The sequence below is a fragment of the Toxotes jaculatrix genome, chromosome 4 (assembly GCF_017976425.1).
Source record: "Toxotes jaculatrix isolate fToxJac2 chromosome 4, fToxJac2.pri, whole genome shotgun sequence".
Taxonomy (NCBI): domain Eukaryota; kingdom Metazoa; phylum Chordata; class Actinopteri; family Toxotidae; genus Toxotes; species Toxotes jaculatrix.
In genome coordinates, this window is record NC_054397.1 from 13,594,749 (window position 1) to 13,607,861 (window position 13,113).

Consider the following 13,113-nt stretch of genomic DNA (forward strand, 5'->3'; position numbering starts at 1 on the left):
AATGCAATCCAATGAGCTGCATGTGCTGTTGTTGTTGCTGTGTTGTCTCGTGTTTGGTGCATTGTTCCTCTGGGAGCTGTCCACCTGCATGAGTACTGAACAGACAGCTCTCAGCTTCTGTCTCTCTCACTCGCTCTTTCTCAGTGTCCCCATGGGCCATTGTGAAGGGCAGTCTGTTGCTGCACGGAACAAGATTTCACCTTTCACTGTCGGCGCACATCAGCAAACGCCCCATGAGCATACAGGTCACTGGTTTCGGCCAAGTGGAGATAAAAAAAAAGCAGCTGCTGCAGGCCGGAGCCTTACCTGAGCCGCAGGTTGCACTCATTCAAGGCCAGCGTCGCGCAACAGCCGTTAACTCTGAAGGCACATGGACCATTTTCCAATCTGCCAATCCCTGCAGATGTGGGTTAAAAGATAACACAAGCTGGTTTAATCCGCTGATGGTGTTCCCTGCTCACGCACAGCCCCCACATTAAAAAGAAAGAGAAATGGGTGGTACAGAGGCAAAGACGAAAAGGGGGGCAGAAACCCAGACTTGCTCTCATTCCATGTGTGTGTACGTGTGGTCACCAACGAGGCTCTTGCAGAGCTAATGCCTCACATTAAAACTAGTTCACAGACACCCCACCACTCCTGCTATCAAAAGTGGAGCACTGCATCATTTCACTGTTTTCCGTGTGTGTGTGTGTGTGTGTGTTAAGAGGCGGGATTCTTAGGTAGCCCGGAGAGAGCTGCTTTTCACAGTTCACAGCATCGAATGAGCGCGCTTGCCTGAGAGGCGGGACTGTGACCCGGTTAGACGTAAAACAAGCGAGGCTGCTGTCTCCGTCGTTTCAGATTCGGGGGAAGTCTCCGTCTCCCGTGGAAGCCACAATGTCGGACTGCAGAAGACAGTGGAACCGGGAGGATGAGCTACCGGTCTACCTGGCGGGGCCGATTACCACCGGGCCGAACCAGCGGAAATCCTTCGGGATGTTCAGCTCCGTGGAGGGGGCGTTTGAGAGCAAGACCATAGACTTCGACAACTACGCGGTGGGGAGGAAAGGGAGCCGCACCCCGAGAAGCGGTAGCCGGGAGAGGCTCTTGGACACTGGTGACCCCATCGGCAAGACGCCCGGTGAGGCCCGGGAGGGGTCACTGGCCAACTCGCCAGGGGAGAGGGAAGACGCACGCACCGGTGCTGAAGTCAGAAATACATCGGAGAAGGAAAGCCCTAATGGAAAGGTAGGACTGACGATTTTATTTCTTGGCCTTTTCTCTCTCTGTCTGGCTTTTGGTCGAAATTCTGTGTCGTTTATGAACAGGCCTCACAATAAATAGCCAATAATTTATAGTTAAATTAAGCGTCGTAACAAACGCAGATGGAGAACTTAGAGAAAGAACATTGACTTTTTTTTTTGGTCGGTTGAAAGTAGCCTATAAATATTCTAATAATTCATTTTTAGTTTGAAAAAAAATGATGTGTCGACCTCGTTTTGGAAGACCACGACTGTCGTTTTATTATTCTTCTTATAATATTATTTTATATATATCATTCAATTATTCTTAAACAACCCCTTAGGAGTTATTCTGAGACAAATACTTCAATCTGCATAAATGATTAACTTTTGTGCTGCATTGCAGTTTGACCATATTGGTTCCACACAAATACGTCGCACAAATAAAATTATCCAAAAATATGCAAATACCGGCACGTCGAGACATAGACGCTCTGTTTAGTCTGTGGTGCTGAATTGGACAGCGGCAGACTGCGTCTCACTCGCTGTCTGTTGTTTTCGTGCTCTCACGTGAGCTTTTGGTGCGCGAGCGAGCATGCACGGGGCGTGAGAGCGCTCGAGTCCACACCATCTTTCTCGGTGCCGTGAACGCCACCGGGCAGACGCTCCCTTTCCCCACGCGCGCACGCACAGGATCGTCACCTGTCTTTCACTGCGCGAGCTCCGCGCATCCTGACGCAGACGTACGGCGGCGGATTCATCGCTCTCCCTCTCCCTCTCTCACACACACACGGAAACAATAACCAACACACATCGGGGGAGACAAAGGGGGTGCAGAGCGTAGCGCAGGGCGCCGGAGTCATCGCAACCAACGACTGAGTTGACTGCCCGGGGGCAGAGCGAAGGAGAGAGGATGTCTGGGACCAGTTACCAGGGGAAGAACAGCATCCCCCATCTGACGGTAAGAGACCCGGCCTGGTCAGCGGCGTTGGCAGAAGAGGCTCTCCACTTGTATGCAAATCCCTTCTGCCACTACCGGCAGAGCGGGGATTAAATTCTTAGTGAGGCGGCAAAGAGCAGAAGGCCCCTCTAGGCTACTGTTTCGTCCTGTGTGAAACAGCAAACCCAAGACAGAGAGGTGACAATTGTCAGTGTCTGTGCATCAAATCTAGCGCGTATTCCTGCTCAGGGTTGGACAGTGTTGTGTAATCTCGCCGCCTGTCAAAGGGATTAACTCGGTTGACTTGACGGTCGAAACAGGAGTCGCACAGGAAACAATGGCTTGTATAAAACATCACAGAGCTGTGAGACTGAATTTGAGCAAAGATGAATCCTTTTTTTTCAGCTATTTGAAAGCATGCAACCTGCAGAAAGCCTCCCCTATTATGAAACGCCAAAATGAATCCAAAGGGAACATGCAATTAATATAACTAAGCATTACATTTCACTGTGTAGACAGAAAAGAACAAATCAGACTGTAGGCACGTTTTTTTTCTTTTGTAAGCATCCTTACTGGCTATAGATGCTGAGAATTCAGCAGGGCTGTCAGCTGCCCTCATCTAGAACCATGGATGATCACTGGTTACCATGGAGACATAACATCTTGCTAATGCTGTTGCCAGGCACCCTCCATGGTGGTAGAGGGTGTGGACACATGGTAGTCTGACAGAAGTGTGCCTGTTTTAACAGTGCGCTTCGAAATCAGATCTTATACAATAAACACAAATTAGACATTTAGTCAGATCAGTATTATTAGCTGTTATCAGACCCCACCCATGCACAGCACTGGTGTGGCTATGCATTTCTCTCCACCCTCGTCCACTGCACTGTGTCATAATATTGCTATAAGGTCATGGATTACATAACTGATTGTGCAATATATCAAAATGTCAGGATGGAAGTGAACCCCTCCTGTACCTCTCCCTCCCTCCTTCCCTCCCTCTGTGCGCTTCTCCCATGCAGAGTGAGAAGCTGTTGATAAAAGGAGGGCGGGTGGTCAACGACGACCAGTCTCTCTATGCAGATGTCTACATCGAGGATGGGCTCATCAAGTGCGTATATAAAGTCAATGTTAAAGTACTGCAGCGGCATGAAAATGTAGATTTTAGCACTGTGAATATTTTGCTGTCAGTAATGATTTTACTTCCTTATTCCTTTGATGTTTTTTCGTCCTCCCATCCTCCACAACCGCTTTTCATCCACACCCATATATTTTCCTGCACTGCATCTTTTCCCATAATCGCTGCGCCTCCTCGTTTCTGCTTTTTGCCTCCCCTTCACCCTCCCTCTTGTCTCTTCATGTATCTGATCCTTGGCAGGCAGGTGGGGGAGAATCTGGTTGTGCCGGGTGGTGTCAATGTGATCGAGGCCAATGGCCGCATGGTGATACCAGGGGGCATAGATGTCAACACCTGTCTGATGAAGCCCTATCTGGGCACAGAGCCTGTTGATGATTTCCTCCAGGGAACCAAGGCTGCACTTGCTGGAGGCACTACCATGATCAGTGAGTGTGCAGCATACAAAACAATAAGTGACCACACGTAAATTGAGTGTATCCTGTAGTTTGCACTCTCTCCATCTTAACCTTTGACCCCTCTCTCCTGTCAGTTGACCATGTGACCCCCCAGCCTGGGGACAGCCTGTTGGAGGCATTTGAGCACTGGCAGGAGGCTGCTGATAAGAAGGCATGCTGCGACTACTCCCTGCACGTAGACATCCCCCAGTGGAACGAGAATGTCAAAGATGAGTTGGAGCTGCTGGTGCAAGAGAAAGGTTATTCTATAATATTTCAGAGCTGTGGTCATTGCTGTAATTCTTGTTTGAGTTTCATGTTCATCCCTATTTTGGACCCATTTCACACGAACAATAGGGACAGATTTAGAAACAATTTGGCGCCAGTACTGAATCCTCTTATAGTGAAGGCACAGCCGAAAGCCATTGTTCTTATTGCGCGGCTGTCATGGTGGCAGTGTATAAATTTTACTTGTAATCTGTTTTAAGTAAAAAATCACTTTTCATTTGGGGCAGCTACAATATAATGCAGTAATGGAGCCAAGGCAGCTGCTTGTGTGACCAATTTCCTTCAGAAATAGAGTTGTAATTCTTGGCTCAGATTCTAAACATAAACATGCTCTCCATACTTTGCCATTTGAGTTTGTAGATCAGTTTTTTATTTTGTAACCTTAAGTTCTGCCTTGATCTTGATTTATTAGATATTTCAGCTACATGCACAGAATACATCTTGTCTCTGTACAATCCTTGCTTCTGAGTTTCCATTTATCACCTTCTTGTCATGAATACATTCTTTTTTTTGCACTATTGTCAGGTATCAACTCCTTCCAAGTGTACATGGCTTATAAGGATGTGTACCAGATGTCAGATTCTCAGGTATGTTTCAAAAGTCAGTAATTATACAAAATTAGTAATTTCATTGTTTGCTTTGCCTACAACGACAATAAAGCTATTCTAATCACTAATATGTCACTAATTTCCTCATGCAAATCTGTGACTTTCTGCTCTTTCCTTTTGTTTTTTGGATTTCTCCCTGACTCAGCTATATGAGGCTTTCTCCTTCCTGAAGCAGCTGGGTGCTGTGGTGTTAGTTCATGCTGAAAATGGAGACCTGATTGCTCAGGTAAGTGCCCCATAACCTCATCTATCTTAGTGGCAAGTGCTGACTCATACCTCTTGTAGCACCATCACAACTTTTGTATCTACTCCAGACACAGCAGTTTACTGTGGTGATTTTTGAATTACTAACAACATGTGAGGGCTGAACTAAATCAAGACCAGTCTTCTACCTTTTAAGTCCTCCACTGCAGTTGAAAGATATTCTGGTTGCATAACTCTCCAGCTCTCAGGGAGAGACAGGATTAATGCTGCTGCTGCAGCTGAGAATGACAGGTTTATCTTAGGCCACCATTACTGTTGACCGTTATTTTACTAATGATGATGATGATGTAATGGTAATTAAGATGGTGAGGGTGAAGGTGCCAATGATGCTGACAGCACTGATGAATGATGGTAGTCATGGTCATGGAGATGATGGTCCTGATTAAGGGGGAAATTATGGTAAAACCATGATATATGTGAAGATGAATGAGGGTAATGAATGATAATGGGAGTGCTGATGAATGATAATGACATAACTGTTAACCTAACTGTAATGGGAATAGGGAGAGCAGATAGTGAAACCAAAAAAAAAAAAAAGAAAAGAAAGAAAGGGGATGGGGGGTCTGATTTTCATCTTAATTTCTCTGTGCTCCAGACAGCGCTGTCAGAAGCACAGCAGCTAAAGCCAGCACAAGCTCCCCACGGAGCACTGGCATTCTAGGATTACAATGCACACATTCATTTTCTTTGCTAGTCTGACAGACCATGAGATTTTCATTTTACAGCCATGAGATATCACCAAAGGCACCAAAACATGAGTCCTGAGGGTAAAACACAACCTGACAGGTACTGTATGTAATACTACAGTTAGCATGTGAACAGAATAGTGAAACTGTTTTCATTTGTGTTTCAGGAACAGAGAAAAATCCTTGGAATGGGAATCACTGGACCTGAGGGCCATCCTCTGAGCCGTCCTGAAGAGGTGATTTACGTACACCCTTAGTGTCTGTCTATCCATCCATCATTGTGTAGCTTTAAACACCTCAGTACTTCCTTCCTTATAACACTTTCCTATCCATGCAGCTGGAGGCTGAGGCAGTGTTTCGTGCCATCACTCTTGGTAACCGTGTGAACTGTCCCGTCTACATCACCAAGGTGATGAGCAAGAGTGCAGCTGACACTATCGCCCAGGCCCGGAGGAAAGGTCAGCCGCTTCCTTTTCATTCCTTTTCTTAATTTTGCTTTCTTATCATTACATCTATCTGATTCTATTCCTATCTTCCTATCCAGGTTCCGTCGTTTTTGGAGAGCCAATTACAGCTAGCCTGGCCACAGATGGTTCTCACTACTGGAGCAAGAACTGGGCCAAAGCTGCTGCCTATGTGACCTCTCCGCCTCTGAGTCCTGATCCCACAACTCCAGACCATCTCCACACCCTGCTGGCTTGGTACGACTTTTTCAGCAATCAATGCTATGCATTGATTGGTTTGTAAATGCACTTAAGTCTCCTTTTAATCAATCTCCCAAGCGTTTTACAATCAGTGATAATATTATTCTCGGAAACCTGAGAAAATATGTAGCCTACAGTATATTTCACTAGTTCATGTAAAAACGTTGCTAATTAATATGGTGCGAGGACGGACAAAGCGCTTGATTTAGCTATAACCTTTGCACAAAGTGAAATGCAAATCAGCTGGATGACACCAAAGGAGACACCAGCAAGGATCTAACAGTCACTGATTGCCCCTGGATATTCATGCCACAAACTGCTAGTGTAATGCACAATGCCAGACCCTCTGCAAAGAAAAAGAAAAACAGATGGAGAGAAGGTGAAGGTATATGTATGAGGAAGAGATGGATAAAAAGAAGGAGGTGAGGGAGAATTAATAATAGATAAAACAATAGATGAAGCGCTTTTAAGCGTGTAATGTAAAATACATGATAATGGTAAGTTAAGTTGTAATTCATGAGTATCACAGAGAGGGAAAAGTGCCCCAGACCAAACCCTCACATCCTCACCTTAAACATTCACACACGTACAAAATGCACAGAAAATCCTGCTGTACACTTTCAACTGTCCCCGATTCCATAAATAGCACAGGAACTAGAATCCTTCATCATCTGTTGCCTTGGCTACCAAGTGCCTCCCTTCTCCTCCTCCTCCTCACTCCTCCCTGCTCCTCCACTCTTCGTCTGCAACTCCAGCTTCTTAAGGCGGGTTCGTGCTGTCACGCCAGTGGTACGATACTGCTGTTGTCTTTGAGCTTCTGCTGAAGCGACAGGGTGTGTTTTTCGGTTCTTTTTCAGTGATACGAACAAAAGAACAACACTTTCTCTCACATTTCAGTAAGACCCATTATTTCCTTAATAAGCACTCCCTTGGCACAACTCTCTATCAGGAAGTAATCACTGTAATTAACAAACGAATAAAAGGCCTTAGATGAAGTTATGAATATGATGGTTCTATATCAGTCAAACTCAGCCTCTTGCGTTGTAATGTGAGTATATGTGTTGATGCTTTTTTGATAATGCAGCGCATCTTTATGTGGTCTACTTAATGCTTAAGGGACTGGTACTGCAGCTGCGTTGCACCATTCTGACTACTTTAGCTGGCTGGTGTTTCTGCCCCAGGCCTCTACATGACTTGTACTTTAAGTTACACACTCACTGAGGACATCTGGTGGCTAATACTAGAAATTAGAATTAGAATTAGAATTTTGTCTTTAATTCAATTTCGAAAACAAATATCCTTTAACTGTGTATCTGATCACAAAGATTGAGCTTCATGTATTCAATAATTTAATAAATTTCAAAATTTTGTAGGGAAAAATATATCATTTAACAGCTTAATAACTGCAGGGTTAAGAATATGTTCATAATATTTTGGATGTTTTTTTTTTTTGCCTTTATACAGTGGGGACCTCCAGGTGGTAGGAAGTGCTCACTGTGCGTACAGCACTTCCCAGAAAGCAATTGGTAAAGATGACTTCACCCTCATCCCAGAGGGAACCAATGGTGTGGAGGAGAGAATGGGTTTTGTCTGGGACAAGGCCGTGGTGAGCAACGAGAGTGTGTGTGTTTGTCCTTGTGTGTTGCTTTGAGTGTGAGTTTTTGTCTACCACTTTAAACAACCATTTATCTGTCTCTCAGGCCATGGGGAAGATGGATGAGAACCAGTTTGTGGCAGTCACATCTACCAACGCTGCTAAAATCTTCAATCTGTACCCACGTAAAGGCCGGATAGCAGTGGGCTCCGACGCTGACATTGTCATCTGGGACCCTGACAGAATCAAAACCATCACAGCCAAACTCCAGCAGTCGGTGAGGACAAGAAGAAAATAGGGCAGAGGGAAAGAGGAGAGATAAGGGAGGATGGGTTATATCAGCTGGTGAGGGAGAAAGGCAGCAGGAAGGAAGGTTTCATATGGGAGATTGCAGAGTGTGAAATAGGTTAAAAACCAAGTGGAAGATCACAGGAGGTGAAGAGGAACCTGAAATCTACTTTTAAGTGAGAGTGATATTCAGTCAAGCCTGGCATTTCTGCACACAGTATGATGCCACATTGCATAGGTGCAGTGGGACCAGAAGAATTTTTTCATTCAAAACCATTGTTTATTTAAGATTATATATTTAAAAGCTGAAAAGCTATTTGACAAGTGAGTATGAGATTTACCAAAAACTTCTCCTGCCACCTTAAAATGTGGTGAGTTCAATTTTGCATTGTGAAAAATGACACAGAATCCATTTAAAATGACCCTGAAATATAATCATCTCTTCAAAAGAAAGTAGTTCCTTTGAAAAAAATGTTCACACTGAGCACTGTGGATTATTGGGACACTGTTGTTTTAATCCTGTGAGAACCATGAATTAAATTCAGTAATTCAAACATTCACCCCCTCCTTTGAATTTGGGCTGAAGCAGGTATCTGCTTCTTATCTGAAGCAAATAAAAGCAAAGCTATCTTCAAAGTAAAATACCGCAAGAGGTAAATGAAATAATATGTTTTTTTTTGGCAAGCTGGATAAGCTGACCTTTTAAATTTCAAGACCAAATGAAGCATTTAAATTCAGGAGACTGACTCGTCTCAGTGGTAAAAATTTGCCTTGAGCAATGTGACACAATAGAGTGAAGATATTAGACAGTGGTTAACGTATTCAGTCTGCTGTGCCACTCTAAAAGGCTTTAATCCAGACTGCTGCCGGCTTTAGGTTATAATCCCCCTTCACCCCTCACCCATTCTGTTCTACCATCTCTCTACCCATCCCCCTGTATTCACACTGTCACCCCTTCTTTATGCCCCAAGCCTCTCACTTATTCATCCCCCATCTTCTCAACTGCTGTGTTTTACTGCATGTAAGCTCTCTGATACAATGCTTGCTGAAATAGCAGTGGGCCTCGACAATGTAGAGGGTATCAGTGTTCTACATAGTGGGGGGAAATGAAAAAAAAAAATCTCCTTTGTCTCTTTGCTTAATTCCCTTTTTCGTCTCTCTTTGTCTTGTATGTTTTATCCCTGTTCGCACACAGGCTTCAGAATACAATATCTTTGAGGGTCTGGAGTGCCGTGGAGGTCCAGCACTGGTGCTGAGTCAAGGTCGGGTGGTTTATGAGGAAGGCAAGCTGCAGGCTCAGCAGGGCACCGGTCGATTTATTCCCTGCAAGCCCTTCCCAGACTATGCCTACCAGCGCATTAAGTTCAGGAACCAGGTACAGAACATAGATGACGAACAGGGATCTATGGCAGTATTAAAAATGGGGCATTTAAAAATATTTCCACTTGAATGATTAGATGGACTGTCCCAACATCCAGTGTTAGTTTCTCTGTAGCTACACAATTAATTTTCTCACTTGTTTTCAAAAATATTTAGAAAATACATATGGAAAACACATGCATAATTTAGTTTGGTATGACTTACAGGCAATACACCAATTTCCATTGTTGTCCCTGTTGTTTTTCCGATCCATCAACATTCAAAGACAGGCATTCAATGACTGACAATAGGAAATATTACAAAATAGATTTAAAAAAAAAAAACGGTTCATTGTTACTGTAAAAACAACTGATCCAAGAATAGAGCTTCATATTTGATCAGAAGCTCTAAGAAAGTCTAAGTTATGAAAACACAAAAGAGTTATACTGTATTATGCACCCATATTACAAAATATATTTCACAGTGGTCTGTATAATGGGTTATTTTGTTGGTGAGGAATGACTAATAGTTGTGCTTTGTGTTTGTCTCTCTGTGTGTTTTCTGTCCAGGTGAAGGGGAACCAGGGTGTTGCTCGTGGGATGTATGATGGTCCTGTGTATGATGTCGTTCCTACTCCCAAATATATTACTCCAGCCCCATCAGCCAAAACTTCACCCACCTCTCACCAACCACCACCAATACGCAATCTGCACCAGTCCAACTTCAGCCTATCAGGTAACAGAAATTATATATTTTGTGCGAGTTTTATAATCCACTGAATTCTTTGATGCTTTTAATGTGAAAAATATTCCCTTTTAAAGTAAATAAATCAAATATTTTAATTTTGCTAATTTAATCTGATTTTTTTTATTTCTCAGGGGCTCAGATTGATGACAATGTCCCACGTCGGTCTGGCCACCGTATTGTAGCACCCCCCGGTGGTCGCTCCAACATCACCAGCCTTGGTTGAACACCTGACTGTGCACAAAGTGTGGTTGCTGTGGGGTTTCACCTCTTGAGTGTGTGTGAGTGTATGTGTATGACTGAGAGTGTGAGCACACTGGCATGAATGAATACCTTTGTATTTTTTGGTACAATGGTGACACGCTCTTTTTAGACCATTATGATTTTATCAGATTGCCTTGAGTCCATGGTCACTGAGAAGAAGCACATTTATACTTCCAATAAAATAAGAGTGTGATTTACAATCAACCAAAGTCATTCAACTCACAGACTCACGATCGGGGCACTCACACACACACACAGATCTGGTGTTGGACCCCCCTCCAAGCACCTAAATGTGACCCCAGTATTATGTCTAAATGTTGTTGTCTCCTTTCCCATGAGCATGACTTCCTCCTTAATCTTCCTCACATCCCATGTCTTACTGTGTGGGTCTGCTCAGACATGGTGCTCCTTTCCACCCATCTGGTGGACAGCTGAAGAAATGACAGATTTCTCCTGCATCTAGGTTTTCGACATCTTGGCAATATTTGTCTCAATGTGACTCAAGTGGATCAGTTATACATGTTGCATGGACACATCTTTAGACGTTGCACTACTTGTGGTTTATTGTTAAAACGCAGGAACACTTAAAATCGTACTCAAGGCACATTTGTATAGAACATACAGTATCCTTATATTGATAAATGTATGCTTTGAACACTTAACTATATTCACTGTGGGTAGAGCCAGCTGTTACCAGGTTCAAAACATGTTAATCCATTTCTTAACATTACTGTGAACTTCAATAAAAGCAATGCAACTTCTACTCCACCATCAGATACTATATGCAAATGCGTCAGTACTCTCCTATAAAGTATTAAGTAGATGAGCAGTTGAAACAAACACGAAGCTGCGGATTGCTAAATCAATTTTTAGATTGATGTACTTACATAATAGAGTTTCACAGTAAAGACTTTATGATGTGTGTGCTAGTTTTTCTGCCAATCACTCATGCCAGAAATAGACCTTTCTTGTGATGACATGCTCAACTCACTGCTGTAAAAGGGCTTCAGCTCCCACCGCCACTCTATCAAACTTCACTGAGAATCTTTTTAAGCTGTTTTTATTTTGTTGTGTTGATTCTGGATGTTTTCTTGGTACATTTAGTGTTTCTATGCCGCTCTGTTTTTGTTGCTGTTGTCTGGTGTCTCCAATGGAACCACTAATGATCAATAAAGACTTGACTGTTGTCAAAAAATTATGGCAAAACATTCCTGAGCATTTAATACTAATGTGTTAGTATGACGTGTGATTTGCCACATAATAATTGTGACTACAACTGTGATTCAGATAATTCAAGTACTTTCTTATGCCACATCTTTGTCTGCTGAATTTCGCCGGCACAATTAATTTGTGCTAATAAATTTCAGTCTCCAAAAGGCACTATAGTGGAGCTTATATAGCAAGTCTTATATCACAAAACTTCTAGTCTTGTTATATACTGCAGTTGTCAGCTTGTCATCACCTTGAAAATACTTTCACTTCCAAAGTGTCACAACACAATATACAATTAATTATGCTACATCTGTAGTATATCTACACCCATCTGTGTTCCCAGAGGAATGTTTTCTTTTGTTTTAGTCCTTGACAATAACAGTTAATTTGCCTTACTTCATTTTCACATTTCATCTGGCAGAGATTGGCATCACTAGTTCTAAAGTGTTTTCTCAAAGAAAAAGTCTGTAATCAACACGTTTATTAAAAAGTGGTTTTGTTTTTTTTTAATTACACTCCTCATGAGATTGCTGCATAAATATTATAAGTATCACATTCGAATGCACTCTTCAATAAACTGACGTGTGATATACAAGTATATATATATATATATATATATATGTATGTGTATATGTATATGTATATATATATATATATATATATATATATATATATATATATATATATATATAAATGGGTGCACATAACTTTTCTAGTGAGTAACTCAGGTAAGTACCAGGAGATGGTGTTTGGTACTCACCCCATATGTAGCGTGGTCTTAATAAGAGCAGTCTTCCTCACTGTCCTCCTCGGTGTCGCCCCCACTGTCCTCTGCTTTAGCTTCCTGCATGGTAGATGATAAAGATGCTGCACATCCACCTCCCTGTCCTTGGTTGAGCCTCCAATCAGCTGTCTCCATCCACAGGTCAACAGCTGGCTTTGGGTCAAATGTCTCTGTGGTCTGCTTTTACAGGTGAATGTGCATCAGGGCTGAGAGACGAGCATCTGACAGACGAGATCTGTACTTGGTTTTTATTATGTTGAGATGTGAGAATGCCCTTTCACAAGCTGCGCTACTTAAAGGCAGTGTAAGAGACAGCTTAACTACAGTGTTGAGGTTAGAGTAAGCATCTGGGTTACTTGTATTTACTATTTGGACCAAGTCATACACACGGAAGAGGCTCCCAGGCGTTTTCCTGCCGGCTTTAAGCGCATCCATTCTGTCACAGTGGTGTCTTTGTCAAGTTGCAAGGTGGCTTCATATTTCTTGACAGACACAATGTAAACGATTTCCTGCGCAGTTTTTGTGATGTCCTCAGAACTATCAAAAAGCAGCCCCAAAACTTCAGCAGACTGCAACTTGGCTCGTA

The 13,113-nt window shown here is 42.9% G+C and overlaps 1 protein-coding gene across 3 annotated transcripts; it reads left to right on the plus strand.

Moving 5' to 3' along the window:
- The first annotated feature begins 876 nt into the window (after positions 1-876).
- crmp1 (collapsin response mediator protein 1) lies at positions 877-10,493 on the plus strand. Of its 3 annotated transcripts, none has more exons than XM_041035941.1 (14): positions 877-1,227; positions 3,183-3,271; positions 3,539-3,723; positions 3,828-3,992; positions 4,546-4,607; positions 4,774-4,854; positions 5,746-5,814; positions 5,916-6,036; positions 6,123-6,279; positions 7,747-7,888; positions 7,983-8,153; positions 9,360-9,539; positions 10,093-10,258; positions 10,402-10,493. In XM_041035941.1, the coding sequence occupies exons 1-14, from the start codon at positions 877-879 to the stop codon at positions 10,491-10,493; spliced, it is 2,031 nt and encodes a 676-aa protein (XP_040891875.1). The 3 variants fall into 3 exon arrangements, with proteins under 3 accessions (XP_040891875.1, XP_040891876.1, XP_040891877.1); XM_041035942.1 differs by having other exon boundaries at positions 3,192-3,271; XM_041035943.1 differs by lacking the exon at positions 877-1,227 and adding an exon at positions 2,134-2,181.
- Positions 10,494-13,113: the final 2,620 nt, after the last annotated feature.

What these genes read in the sequence shown, in the direction of transcription:
- crmp1 (XM_041035941.1), top strand. Translation starts at nt 877, where the DNA reads ATGTCGGACTGCAGAAGACAGTGGAACCGGGAGGATGAGCTACCGGTC. An exon ending in TGGAGGCACTACCATGATCA is followed by an intron (nt 3,724 to 3,827) that starts GTGAGTGTGCAG and finishes CTCTCCTGTCAG; the next exon opens with TTGACCATGTGACCCCCCAG. An exon ending in CAGCCAAACTCCAGCAGTCG is followed by an intron (nt 8,154 to 9,359) that starts GTGAGGACAAGA and finishes GTTCGCACACAG; the next exon opens with GCTTCAGAATACAATATCTT.